Below are 15037 nucleotides of genomic sequence, written 5' to 3' on the forward strand. Positions count from 1 at the left end.
TATGTGGTATTTGAACAAAACAAAACAAAAGGCAGGAAAGATGTCATGACTTTTATAATTTGTGTTCTCTTTTTTGGAAAAGGAATTTGATTATCCATGGTTTTGTTCGTTTTTTCTAGTTGTATGAATAAAACCTTTAGCAGCAGAGGTCGGTAAAAATCATGCAGAACCTTTTAAGCCATGGTAGAGAGTTTGGGTTTTATTCAATGGGAATGGACTGGAGGGCTTTCTGTTAAGTCGTTGCATGTTTGTTTGTTGTAAGTAGTATTAATATCGTTTTCCAAGTTATTTCCTAGTAATGTTTATCACTTACTCATTCTTCAACTTACTCTACAAGATAGACATGCTTAGAGCAATCCATACCAAAAAGTGAGAAAATACATAAAATAATGGAGCAAATAAATGGGATAAAGAATTAATGGAGCTGGAGAACAAAAGGCCAGGGTGAGGCCAGTTCAAAATATGCTTAACTTTAAGTACTTTAAAGTTACAAGACGTACTGTTTTCTCTGAGTTTTCTAGAGACTAGAACAGTTTGAAGTGCCTCATCCCCCATCCCTTGAGATATACTCACTCAGGTAACAGGCCTTCACAGTAACCCTCAACCCAGCATCTATGCCACGCAGAATTGAGACTCACTGATGGGAGAGTCCATGGATTGTTTTTCTTGCACAAATTTTTCGGAAGCCTTCCTGGTTGCTGATAATTTAACCCTTTGAGGTTAGGAAAGAAAATGGACATTTGGATAACGCCTGTTTAGTTAATCATGGGAGCCAACCAAGGCAAGAAATTCAAGCCAAAAATTCACTCCATCTTTAGTAGGACATAGACTTTTAAATTATAATTGACCTCTTGAGAGGAGAAATGCATGGCTTTCCACAGGGAAAAACTGAGCACTGAGGAGAAAGTCTTTATTCCATGAGCACCATAATCACTATCATAGTAACAAATGAGAAGAGAACTTTCATTTTAAAATCGGATATAATTTATCATGCATTACTTCATGCTATACTCCTTTGCTTGTTATTGGTTTGTGGCTACTTGCATACAATAATGAAGTTTCAAAGAAACTGAAGTTACAAAAGGACACATTTAATGCAGGAAGTATAAACCATTGCATTGGGGGACTGGAAGACATTTTTTAAAGTTCTCATATTATCTGTTGAATTATGTGTTTCTACACAGTGAGTAATGTCTTACATTCTTGCCAACAGTGTTTTGAAAGAAGTTTGTTAAAAGTATGTCAGCTAAATCACTTTTAGGATATCACTGCTAATGGTGTCGTTCACACGTTGTGAAACACACAGCTCCAATTTAATTCTGCCCCAAAAATTAGGTCATTGCAAAATACCATATGAAAACTGCAGGGAGACAGGGATGAGGATAAAGCAAAGGAAGACACCAATTCTTTTTTGTAAAGCGTAATAGGGATAGGACAAAACCGGGTAGGAAGGCTGAGCCCTTTTAAACAGATACTTTTTTCCGTGGTGTGTGTGTGTGTGTGTGTGTGTGTGTGTGTGTTAATTCCAGTTGAGTACAGATGATGAATTAATTTAAAATTGGGCTAACTGGCTGTTCTGCACTGTACCTGGGTAGTTCCTGTACCTTCAAGTTCACCTAATGGTACGGAGATGCCCTTGTTTTCTGACTTCATACAGAAACCATCGTGATTATTGTATCTCAATTTACTTTTTTCTTTTTCCAGTCAAGAAAGGGGGCTTAATGCAAATTAAGCCTTTGATGCGAAGGCACATAATTTATAATCATGATTGTTATTATTAACATTAAATCGCGGGAATGGCTTTGTTGGAAGTTACCCACCAGGACCCGCAAATCTATTTCGGTGACACACGCCCCAACTCTCCTCACCGAGGCGTGGTGCTTGGCTGGGGCGCTCTGAGCCACTGCGCTGGCTGAGCTCCGAAGGAGGTGGTCCCCGCTCCTCCCGAACCCACGCGCTGGGCTGGGAGAAAGCGAGGCGGGACAGTCATTGTTCTCCCTGGCCCGGGCTACCAGCACCTCTCACTTTCGGGAGAAACTTCCCCCGGCTGCCGCTCTCTGGGCTTGGGATGGGTCTCCACGGCGCGCCCTTCCCTGTCCTGGAGTGGGACGCTCAGCGAACACACACCCCCACAGTCACCTTTGCGCGCTCGTCCGGGGCCGGCCGGCACACAGCGCACCCCAGCGGCCGCGTGGCTGCCTTCTCGTCCTGGCCACTAGGCTTCCGCAGAGCTCGCCAGTCGCCGCCGCGCGCGCCTCGGAATCTGGGGACTCGAGAGCCTGCGAGAGCCAGTCTCAGCCAGACCCCAGGGAGAGCGCGGGGCTGCGGCACCCCGCCCCGCCCGCCACACCTGGGAGCGGTGAGGACCGGGAGAGGCGGGGCGCGGCAGGAGGCTGGCCCGGTGCCTGAGCAGCGCCGCCGAAAGCCGGCCGGACTGGAGCGGGGCGAAGGGGGAGGGTCTCGAGGCCGAGTCCAGCTCCTCCGAGGGAGGGACCCCAGCTGGGGTGGAAAACCTGCACGGGGGAGCCGCAGAGACGCGCCGCGCTGATCATGGAGTGGGCCGGCCCCGGCTCCGCGCGGCCGCAGCAGCAGTGGGACCAGGAATCGGTCGAAGCGTGGCTGGACGATCACTGGGACTTTACCTTCTCTTACTTTGTTAGGAAAGGCACCAGGTAAGAAGAGGACCCGTGGAAGACCCGGCCGGGGCATGGAGCGTAACCTGGGGCTGATCTCTGTCCCTTATTGAATTTTCCCCTTCGTTAACCATTAAACAGTCTCCACTCTCAGGCCCTTTGCCTTTGAAGTAGGGCCGTGATCCTGTTACGGTGTAGAGACCTCGACTTTAAGGCGAGTACAGCCGAAAACCCCAAGCGTCGGATTCGATCCAACTTGCACAAAGTTCAAATCCAAAATTGAACGTGCCGGACCCCCCTCTCCCTCCCTCCCTCCCCCCAACACGCTGGCAGCCCTGGTATTCCCTGGGAACAAGACTATTTTCCTATGCCTGCGCTCACGGGCCTTCCTCTAGCCCTTCTCTAGCCTCCTGGTTCCCCTAAATCTCCTTAGCGAAACCAAAAACAGTTTTTGAGCCCTTTCCCTGCCGCTCCGGAAGCACCCTTTCCAATGCGGTCCCTGTGGCTCCGCTCCTCCCCCGTCCCCCTTCGCCCCGGCCCTGGCGGGGCGGGGAAGCCCGGGTAGGGCACGAGACCACGAAGAAGCCCCAAGAGCAGCAACATGCCGGAACCTTCCCAACGTGAGTGCTGTCGGTTTTTTGCCCCCTTCCAGTCCCCTGGTTGTCCCGCGCTCCTCCTCTCGGCCGCTTTTGCGCGCAAGGCGGCGCCGCCGAACGGGCTCTGTGGAGGGGTTCGCGGCGCGCACACAAAGGACGGCGCGGAGGCGCGGCGGGGAGCGGACCCTGGGGGGGGTGACAGGTCCCGCGGCCCGGGACAACCCCAAAGGCCAGCTCTTCCTGGTCCGGAGCCAAGCGCCAGGGCGGCTGCTGCGGAGGGCGGGGAGGAGAGAGAGACTATCCTTCGGGAGGCGGCTGCTCAGCGGGCAGTCGGGGCGCGCGTGGGAAACGCTCGCGGGAGACTTGGAGAGGAATCGCGGCTGAAGCCGAGGGGCTAGGAGGGCGAAACGCAGAGTGCCCGGCGGCCGGGTGCCCCGAAGCCGGGGGAGTTGGTGCGAAGCCCGGCCGGCCGCTGCGCGCGGCGCGGGGCTGACTCCAGACGCACCCCTTTGAAGGAGGGGCCGGGATCTCGGCGTCGCCGGCTCCCGGCAGCGGCCCTCGGGCAGCTGGCGCTGGCCGCCTCTCCGGGAGGGAGACGCGAGCGGGGCGGTGATGGTGAAGGGGCCGGCCGGGGCTGGACGCTGGGCTCCCACCCGCCGGTGCACCGCCGCGACTCGGCCGGGCGCTCCCCGCCAGGGGGCGGCGCAGCGCGGGGCTAGCGGGCGGCGGCGGGCGGCGGCGCGACGGCGGGGGCGGTAGGGGAGCCGGCTTGGAGTCGCTGGCCTCACCTGGGCACGTCGTCGGCCCCCAGCCCCCACCCCCACGGCGCCTCCTCTAGTCCAGGGTCCGCCGACGCCGCCTCATCTGCATCTCCAACTCGCCACGTTTGCTATGTTGCCTTTTGGAGACAAAACAAGGTACTTCCTTAAGCATCCTCCCCCTCTTTCCCCACTTTCCCCGGGGGCGCGGTGGGGGCCGGGTGCAGGGTGCTTGCACCCAGGTCACACCGGCGGGGCGATGCTTCGTTGAAAATGTGCTCTGTGACATTTCTGTCTTCCTCTACCTTCCTGCAGATGTAATACTTTGAGGTCTTAGATGGGGCGCTTTTTAACTCCGTTGCTCCTAACGAATGTTCAGTGGGTGTCGAGTTGATCACTTTTGGGGGGTTTTAACAGAGGCGATGGCTTCGGGACAGATCTTATCTCCTCTGTTTAATTACTCAGCCTGCCTTTTAAAATCCTCTTCCCGCTTTCGCCTTCTATCAAAATACTAAATCTGGAGCGAGCCAGGGGATAAATCCTGAATGGAAAGTGGTTCCCTTTCTAAGGGCACTTTTCTGCGGGGTTGGGGTGAGGCACTAAGACCATCTAGGTCTGGAATTATCGATTGCTGGGAGCCAGCAGTTTTGAGAGGTCTCCTCCTCCGAGGCCATCTGTCCCCGTTTTCCTTTCACCCTTGCATACTTCCACCCTTCCGCCCTTAATGAATTATAGCGCATAGTATAATGTGGAGTGGGCAGGAGAACGGGGCTGATATTTTAAATGTGTAGAGGGATGTTCTTTAGGCAGATTATTAAGAAAGAACAAAATTATTTATTTTAAACTCAGCGTAAATGTCCTTTTTCTTTTTTTCTCCCCTCTCCCTTTAAAGACATAAACTTGGGATTGTTTGGTGGCAGCTTTTAACTCATACATAACAACACTTCACTTTGAGAGCCCGCCAAAAGTTTGAGTAACGTTTTTTTGGTTTTTTTTGTTGGTTTTTTTCCGGAAAATAAATTGAACGAGTTGTTACATTTCTTTTCACATTACTTTTTTCTCCCAAATAGCATAGGATTAAAATCCCAGTTCTCAAAATTACACTGCTTAGCGTAAAATGTAGATCATTGAGACTTTGTTAAAGGTTTTCTCTTCAGTTAGGGTTTTTATATCATAGTTGATGTGGACAATACGCTGAAACGCTTTCTGTGGTATATATATATGTGTGTGTGTGTAATCTTGGGAGAAGAGTTTATGTTGAGTTCAAGTTGAAAAACGAAAGTGTAAGATAATCAAGAGTAGTGTAGGCCCTCAGTTTTAGGAGTTATACATAAAGCGCTGAAAGTAGTCAGTGTGAAGAATATAATCTGTCTTGTCTGTAGCCAGAGATTTTTCACGGAACAGTACTCCAGTTTGGGCTTCTATTTGATGGCATGACCTGGAGACACAGAATGAGAGGTTGAACATTAGCAAATTATAAAAATGCCAACCTGCTGAACACAGTGTGATTCACATGGTTGTGGTAAAAGCTTATTGGAGACACTTTGTTTACAGCTGTTTTTTGTTGTGGTTTTTGGTTTTTGGTTTTTAACGAAAAGCTCACATTACTTTGCTTTTTCCCCTTTTGTTAGACTATGTATAAAATGAACACTGTATGTGATTTGGGAAACCCTTGAAAGAGAATAGTTCTGTAGAGGCATTTGGTGTGTTTTAAGATTTAAAATAAATTTGCATTCACTTAGAATGGCCAGCTGTGCCTGTAAACAGGCTGGTTGGTAGAATTATTTCTACCTTATTTGATTTAATTGTTGTTTGACATTCATGCATGCTTCTCTGTTCTCTCCCCAAACTGAATGGTCTGCACTCAATAGTAAGTCATTGAATAGAAGGAAGGTTCTGGCCCTCCTTAACTCTCATGTAAACACCTGTGAATTTTGGTTGACCTTGAAAGCAATTATCGCTGCTATATTTTACATTATTTCCTATAATTATCTTTCCTTAAAAGCTATAGCTTGTAGCACACAAATAGATGCTTTTTAGCAATCAAAACCTGTTTCAGTGAATTTTGAGAGTGTCAGTTGAACATTTCATAATATAATCTATTGGCATAAAAATTAACTTGAGACTAGTAACTAAAACCTATGGAAAACTTCCACCCTCGCTATTATAGAAAACTTTGCAGTCCTGCAGGTTTGGGATGCTGTGTTCATTAAGGGCTTTAATGCTTGTACATTCACAGATGGAGCCTTTTTGGTGCTAATGCCACTTTAACAGCTGTTGTTATTCTTGACAGCATATTAGAATAATTTATCTTTCATTAGTTACTAATCAGCTCTGTGATTGTGGGGGATGTTTTTGATCCTTTAGTATTGTAGGGGTAATATGATTGACTTTTATTGCTTTGTTTTGCACTAGGCAAAAGCTTGAGAATATTTGGCATATACTGGAAATAGGAGATATTAAGTGAGGACAACTTTTTATGACTACTTGGATCAAAGTCCAGAAACAGAAGTTTTACACTCCCATGTAGTTTTCTATGCTAGACTTTTTATTTGACATTGCAAAGCTGTGGTGAATTAGTTGATGTTTCAGGTCCTGTGTTTGGGATTTTCTTTTTCTCTTTCTTTCTTTTTCTTTTTTCTTTCTTTCTTCCTTCCTTCCTTTCTTTCTTTCTTTCTTTCTTTCTTTCTTTCGTTCGTTCGTTCGTTCGTTCTTTCTTTCTTTCTTTCTTTTTCTCTTTCTCTTTTTCTTCCTTTCTCTTTCTCTTTCTTTTTTTCTTTCTTTCTTTTTCTTTCTCTTTCTTCCTTCCTTTCTTCCTTTCTCTCTTTCTCTCTCTCTTCCTCTCTATCTCTCCTTCTCTCTCTCTTTCTCTTTCTTCCTTCCTTCCTTCCTGTGTCTGTCTCTCTCTGTGTGTGTCTCTAAAAGCTATAACCTTTTATTTGCATGATATTTATCTTCAAGTCAGATGATGGGTGTAAAATAAATCTTGCTATTCGATCTTAAAAATGATTGTTTCTGTGATCATATAGGAATATAAACTTTTCACAATTTTCAAACGAGTTGCTAAGCATATTTTGTTAAGCAGTCACTAATACTGAAGATAATAAAGTCCTGTGGGCATTGACTCAGTCTGGCTTTGATATTATTTCTATTTTCATTATGGTAATTCTGGTGTAATAATGTCCTTTTATCCGTGTATTGCTTATGACCAGGGTCCTTATAGCCAGCTCTAAGACACCTTTTAGTGCCCTAAAAGTACTCATGTGGATTGAATTTGCATAGGATTGAATCTGGAAGAATCCATAGGAGCCCCTGAAATGTTTCTCATTGCTCTTCTATCACCAGTGTTCTCAGGGTTTCATATTCAGTTCCATTTTGAAAGCCCCCAATACAAGATCATGATTCCTAAAACTGTGGCAGAACTAATCAGTGGCAATTAGTCATTCAAATCTATTTGCTTAGTGTAACACTTAAATAGGCTTGTAGTACAATTCAGTAGCTTTTTTTTGTTTTTGATCTGAAGATCTATAGAGATTGCCAGTATTTTCTTAATATTGTTTTCAGTACCTAAAGATGAGCAGTTTTTAGCATTTTGATTATGTTGTGCAACCCAATTTCCTTTCTAAATAGTTCCACCTGAAGAAATGACTTGAGTCTGGTTTCTGATACGATTTCTTTTAAAATATGTGAAAATGCTTTCAAGTTGTATGGGTAAAGTTTGTACCTTCACCCTTATCTGATTACAGAGAGTATGTCTTACTAAGATGCATGCTTCCCTTCTTCTAGATTTGAAAACACGAATTAACCTAAACATGCTTGAACTTCCTAATACTTTTTAATAATGCTTGGGAAAGAGTTCTTTCGTATGAGAAAAGTCTTTAAAAAAACTGCTTGGTATTTATTAGTTTGTCCCTCAAATATTTTTCAAACTAACAATTTATTAAACCCCTAACTGTTGCGTTAAGTTAGATTTTTTCTTTGTTCTCAGGGCTAATTGTAGGATAAAAACTCTTGCTTTGGTAAGGGCTTCAGGGCAATTAAATAAATCACTGAGTTGATTGATAGTGGACGGTTGAAAAATGACTAATTTTTGAATTTAGACTGCACACTAGCTACTGACTTTGCAGGACTTCCTATGAGATTACTTTAGCTGGACAGATGTTGATTCAGTTGATCAATGTTACAGCTGATTGATGTGGCCTTGGAAATATCTGTTAAATCAGATTCTCAGTAAAAAAAAAAAAAAAAAAAGTGCCTATGAATTACAACCTAAGAATAAAAATTGAAGAAACTCTTTCCACATGAGTCATTCGTTTGATATTTAGCTCTGTAATCTTATTTACTGACTTGGTATTCTCACTTTATTTTGAATCATATTTTTTTTCATGGTGTGAGTGCTTTATTCATTTTCTCTAACTGGTAGGAATTTCTACTTATTGCCAACTAAATATTTAAGGCAGGTAAGGTAAACTAAGTGTTACGTTCATAAGAATCATCCTGATGAATAGTCTAAAAAGCTTTATAAAAAGCCTTCTGTATATGGATGTATACATAGATGTATATATACACATACCCCATTTTGTAGTTTGTAGTGAACATGCTTTTTAAAGTCTTAGGTGCCATTGTTAGCTTCTGTATTCTTTGAGACCTTTCCCTTATTTCTGAATTGTAAAGTAAAATTAACTTTTTGCAAATTGTCTTCTCGGAATAATTTTATTATATCTAAACTTGAGAAAGAAAAGATCCCTATCTGATCTCATATCCCTGGTAATAATTATTTTTTAAAAAGTCATCATTTCTACTTTCTGTTGAATAAGTATACTGAGGTTATAAGAAGAGAAAAAACCCTGATTTTTTAAGCTGATGAAATAATTAAAACACACAGGATCTTTGAACTGTAGAGTTAGAGGAGATCATGTCCAGTGTTTCTCAAATTTAAGTAATGTTTACCTTGTAAGAAAGACATTCTTATTGATCTCCAGTATCTTCGTTAAAAAGCTTTTGGTCACAAGTGACAGAAACTCATCTTAAACTCATACAAAATTAACTGACAATTGACATTCCTGGAGTTTGGTTTGGGTGTGAAATTCACCTGATGAAATAATCTTGTCAACATTCTTTTTGTCTGTATATCTATCTAATCAATCTTCCTTCCTTCATTCCTTCTCTCCTTCCCTCCCTCCCTCCCTCTCTCCCTCCCTCCCTCCATCCCTGCTTCCCTCCATCCCTTTGGCCCTATGCAGCTTTGGCTTTATTCTCAGGCAGGCTTTCTTTGTGCACTGGAAAAGTTTCTCCTTGGCAAGTTTATGTGGGTCTTAAACTTCTGATGTTTGAGAAGTACCTTCTTATCCATATCAGTCATCTCAAGATTACTTGGCCTTGCTTGCATGACTTGCCTGCTCTGGACCTGTCACTGTGTCGGGAAGAATAGGGGTGTCTCACTACTTTTCTGGGGCAGGTCGCCCATAGTGTGATTCGTCAGTGGGGGAGGAGAAATTCCCCAAAGAAAGTGATGTCAGCACCTCCAGAGGTTCCAGAGATCTGCCATACCTAGTACTGACTTTCTCTTATTTTAATGTTAGTTAAATGTGGAATTCTTAAGAGTAGGTATAAGTTAATCCTAGTTATACCAATTATACAGCTAATACCAAAAAAAGTGTATAAGTTAATTATGAATTAAATGATAAAACTCTAGCCAAATGTAAATTGACAGGCTTCATTAAATCATCCTGGTAAGGGTGACTGTGGCCCTGATTCCCCTGCGGGGGTCTGGTGAGGTCCGCTTGCCTTGGCTGCAGTTGCCTCCTGATGATTGTTTCTCCCAATGGGGCCCTCTTAACAGTCGTGCAACTTTTAGTGCCATAGCACAGTACACCAGCTTTGGGGTTTTATTTGGCTTGAAAGCATATTTGCATATTAAATCTACTTTTTTTTCTCTTTACCCCCGAACCATTGGGCTGCAGTGTGATTGTAAACAGAAATATAAACTTGACTGCTAAAATTGCAGGATAGTGTTTGGTTATAAGGTGGTCATCCCAATCATTTAAAGTATATGTCTTGTACTTTTTTTTTTTTAGGTTTTAATTGTCATTAGTGTGAAAACGCAAAACTGAAGCATTTCCATAGAAAAACTACAGATCTTCAAAACATACTTGCTTTGGACTGTCCCGGCTTCTCGTACCTTAGATTGAGACATGCCAATCTAGTCCAGTCTTTCCCATATCTAAGCTGCAAAACAAATCGGTTTACATATTTACAGTATAGATTTTGCTTATTAGGTTTTCTTTCAGATGTAAGTAGGTTTTCCATGAAAGAACATTTTTCATATATGTGATTGTGAATGCATGGAAAATTATAAAACATGTCTCTTCCAACTCTTGGTCAAATTTGAATGTAAAAATATGAAGCAGTTGTGCATTTTATTTATATTTGGTCCCAGTAAGCGTCTCAGATGTTTTCATAGCTGGAGAACACTTGGGAACATCAAATAACTTTAGGCAGCATTTGTTTCTAAACCATGCCAGAAGCAAAGGAACTACTCACTGTAACATCAGAGTAGAGATTATTGGAGGAATCACTTGGAGGTGTCCCAGATCGCCCCTGTTTCATTTAATACCCTGTTATAGTATGTTAATCTTTTATTCATCCAAACCATTGCTTTTTTTTCTTTCCTTTTTTTTTTTTTAATTGAAGTATAGTTGATTTACAGTGTTGTGTTAGTTTCAGGTTTACAGCGAAGTGATTCATCTTTTTCAGATTCGTTTTCATTGTAGTCAACCATTGCTTCTTAAAGGGGATGCTGTTTGGCATTCGGTAGTGATACTTTTTGTTGTTGTGAGAAACTGTTCCGCGTGTTGCAGGATGTTTAACATCCCTGGGCCCCAGAAACTAAATGTCAGGAGCACCCCGATTATTGTGACACACATTTCCACATGACCCCCAAAGGCTGGCACCACTACTTGGTTAGGAGCCACTGTTCTGAACCCTTTAAAATTTACTTCTATTTATGGTGGTTAAGGGCCCCAGATAAGATAGATTTAAGCTTCAACCCCAGAACTACCGCTTTCTTAAAAGTACCTTTAGGTACTTTATTTGCTTTCTCTGCAAAATGGGAATAATAGCATTGACTTCTAGTGTTCTTAAGGAATTTAAAGGAACTAATACATATTTCCTTATCTTTTTTAGACTGATTTTCAGTAGGTTACTGTTTATTTTACTGAGAATCATCAGTGCCTTAATTATAATTGCAAACTTTGAGAGTCACCCCCTTATTCTGATAAGTGGGAATTAGAACAACAGAACAGGGACTTAATAGACTTTGTGTCCTTCTCATTTTTTAGATGAGTTTTTATTAATGGTTGGAACAGAACCTTTTGTGGATTGTGTAAGGTACTGGAAAGGGAATTGAAATGGGAGTCCAGACCTCCTGCCTGTGTTCCCAGCTTTGTGACTGGCCCAGGTTAATAAATCTTGGCTTTAAAATGGGAGATAGGAGGGGGTGAGAAATCAAAGCAGAGAAATTCATAAATGAGTTTAACAATCTCTTTCAGCTCTAAGCTTTCTTGATTCTCACCAGGAGAGCAGAATATCAGCTTCTCAGATTGAATAGTTTCCTTCTTTAAGTATTTTCCAAGTATGAGTGGTGGATCTAGGTCAATTATGCAAACAACACAACTAGAACTGTGTAAAATTAGGATCCAAGAGCAGAAGAAATATCTAACATTATATTTTATGTGAGTTATTTTTACGTGTTTCCTACAGATCATTTTATCACATTTCCCTATGTTATCAACCATCCCTTTTTAGACAGGAAATTAGTGTACTCTTTGTAATTCTGGTTTTAAGTGGTTAATTCCCATCAGTGATGGAAAAAGGCACTGGAGAGAAAGAGAAAGGGGTCATGTTTTAATAGTAGACTTAAAAACATGATTGTGCACTGTGTTTGTGGATCATTCAGGGCCTGTAACTGTTTCCTTTGTTTTGTTTGAGGCACCCTGCAGATCTCTGTAATGTTACTCAAGGGTAACATCCTTGAGGCCCAGATATCAGCCTACCTATAGAATTCCCCCAAGTAAGCCCCCTTGGGTGGGAGCTAAAGTGGACCAATTTTAATCCCCAAATCTCCTGTAGCAGAGTGTTAAAGCATTGTTTTTATCAAGTGTTGATATTTAAAACCATTCTCCAGTTTAGAGGTATGGTTGTTATGAAATATTGCTATGGTTTTTATCATAAGTAATTAGTTGTATATTTTATCACATTTGTTGTCAAACAGTTTTATTATATCTGTGATGTTTTGAAAAACTCATCACCGAAATTCTAACTTATTTTTAAAAATTAAATTCTGAGCAGTAATAGAAAGACAGTGATTTTTCTCAAGAAACAAAACACAACACTGTTCAGCTCTTAATCTTTGTGCATTATTCAGAAAATTATGTCATATGTAAGTGTAGTTATTGGTCTAGGGAGTCTATGTTTTTTCAGTTCTAATTTGAGAAAATACCAACATTGAAACAATTGTTTTTTTTTGCACAAGTGTTTCTATAGAGAAATTAGTGCTTTTAAACTAGGAGCTTAAAAAGAAACAAATGGGTAACATCTCATTATTCTGTAGAAACCCATGAATACATTATTTTTATTTTTACAAAATAAATTTTGAAAATATATTTCAGTTAATGTTCGATTAACTTGGGAATTTCCTGGTGGTCCGGTGTTTAGGACTCAGTGCTTTCACTGCCAATGGCCCGGGTTCGATCCTTGGTCAGGGAACTAAGATCCCACAGGCTGCATGGCGTGGCCAGAAACAAAAAATTCAGTTAACTTAAAAACAGTAATGACCACATATTAAACACTGTGTACTAGACTCTATGCTATTACTTTATAGGCATCATTTCCCTTAATTTTCTGAAGAACGCGATGAGGGTTAATGCCATTATCTCTATTTTATAGAGAGTGAATAATGCACCTGAGGTCTTATCTCAGAAGCAGCTCTGGGGTTGAAGCCTCAGTCTGTCCCACCAAGAGCCCTTACCCACCAATCTCTACTGAAGTTCAATATTCAATATTAACGGAAGCAAAGCAAAGACTCATAGATTTAATGTCGTGAGGAATTTAACTCAGGAAGAGGCTAAAGTTTCTCCTAGGGCCTCTTAATGTGCAAGCACGTTACTAAATGAGGTGCCTAAAGACTTTGCCCAAGTGGGTTTCGTTTCCATATATAATTTTAGAGTATGAAAAGTGGGACCTCGCCAATGACATTTTAAAATAGAACGGCAGAAAACTTGGGTACTGGACTGTTACCATTGTATTTTTAGTATTAGAACACAAATACCCTAAGTACAGTATATTTTCAAAGAATTTTTATCCTCTGATACATTATTTTAGGCAAGAGTACGAAACACATTAAACTAGTTGCTCTACAAGTAGATTTCATCTAATTATATTTTTAACCCGTGAGAATTATGTTCACATCAGAATTTTACACTGCTTTGTAAATTTTTCTTTGCCTTACTTTTCTAGATGCCAGGAAATAGTCTATAAAACCTAGACAAAGTATTTAAATTATTTTTCCCTTTCAAGGCATCTGGAATACTGAATATGTACTTTAAGGTATTTCTGTCTTTTTAAGATGAGTGAGCACAGTAAAAGCTATTGCTTCGTGGAGCCCCTTTGTACACAGTTGCGAGTGCATGTGTGTTTGTGTGTGTGTGTGTGTGTCTCCCTTTTGCTAACCGTATTTGAAATGGTATGTGAGAATTTGCATCCCACTATGCAGTAAGTTTTGCATATTCTATTTAATACTTCTAGATAGTAAGCATTTGGAAGAAGCTATGACTTGTTTAGATTAGTGGGAAATTTCTAGAACACAAATTATAAACTGTAGTTTTCCTCCCTGGGATAGGTAATAATATTGAGTGAAAATTAGAAATTGCAAAAGGGGGAAAGTTGTCATTCATAACAGAGTATGTGCCATCATCTGGTGACATTCCATTTTTTCAGTGGATATTACTAATCAGTTTATAAAATTTTTGTAGAATATGAGATGAAGCATAGCTCATATCTAAAACTTAAACCTATTTAAATATCCCGTAAAAAGATATTCTTAGCTTGGTACCATTAAATTTAATCATTAACTTAATTGAATCTATCATTTTAAGAATGATACACTTTTCATCTTCTTTAAAAATATGAGCACACAGGATGTGTAGGAATGAAATATGTAGCACTTTGTTTCTACCATGTGTGTAATTTTGATGAGATAACTCTTTGTTACAACCGTTGTAAAAATGACAATTTACCTCCTAGGCTTTCTACCCCCCAGAATTTCTTCGATGCTTTTTTCTTATCATTCACGAATGAATTTATTCTTTCCATTTCTCTGTGTATTACCAAAGATCCCAAATGCCCGACACTGGAAATGTCAAGCTCAGCCTTTTCCTGCAGCAGCTGCTAGAACCTGGCCGCCTGGCCTTTTGAGTGCATGAACTCATTTAGTTTTGTAGGGTGCTCCAGCCACAATGAACATTGTCTTGAAGGATGCAGTGCCGTTGGGGCTTTACAGAAGCCTCCTGAAATCAAAATATGTTAAACGTTATTCCTCATGACACTGATTTTTGTATTAAATCATCATTGCACGGGTGGGACTCTTGAGCTGCAAGCGTCTTCAGTAAAGTAGAATACTAAGATAGTAGACTTCTGATTGGATTCATTGTTTTAAGAGATTGGGGGTTTAAAATCCAAGTCACATTTATGATAACTCATGGCACGTTTTGATCAGCTTCCAGTGGCTGTATTTCCAGCTATCTAATTAATTTCAATCTTTTGGGTTCTTTACTTGCTCAGGAAGGGAAAGGATCCCTTCGTGAGCCCTGAGCAGCATCTCTGGTACCTGTAAGTTTGAAAGCACAGATGGTATTCACATTCATGTTACCTGAGTGAAGTAACTCCCAACATTGATGTTGGCACCCTCCAGGGTTTCTCCAGTTATTTTAAGACATATTGTAGAAGTTTAAAAACAAAACTACATCGAATTTACCCATTTTAAAAAGGTGTA

The 15037-nt window shown here is 41.4% G+C and overlaps 1 protein-coding gene across 1 annotated transcript in view; it reads left to right on the forward strand.

Moving 5' to 3' along the window:
- The first annotated feature begins 2231 nt into the window (after positions 1-2231).
- Positions 2232-15037, forward strand: part of LOC130834617 (cGMP-specific 3',5'-cyclic phosphodiesterase-like) — a 43525-nt gene continuing 30719 nt past the window's right edge. The window contains exon 1 of the mRNA XM_057704965.1: positions 2232-2672. Within this exon, the coding sequence (XP_057560948.1) occupies positions 2551-2672 (122 nt within the window). The 5' untranslated portion in view covers positions 2232-2550. The remainder of the gene's footprint in view (positions 2673-15037) is intronic.

The sequence above is a fragment of the Hippopotamus amphibius genome, chromosome 13 (assembly GCF_030028045.1).
Source record: "Hippopotamus amphibius kiboko isolate mHipAmp2 chromosome 13, mHipAmp2.hap2, whole genome shotgun sequence".
Taxonomy (NCBI): Eukaryota; Metazoa; Chordata; class Mammalia; order Artiodactyla; family Hippopotamidae; genus Hippopotamus; species Hippopotamus amphibius.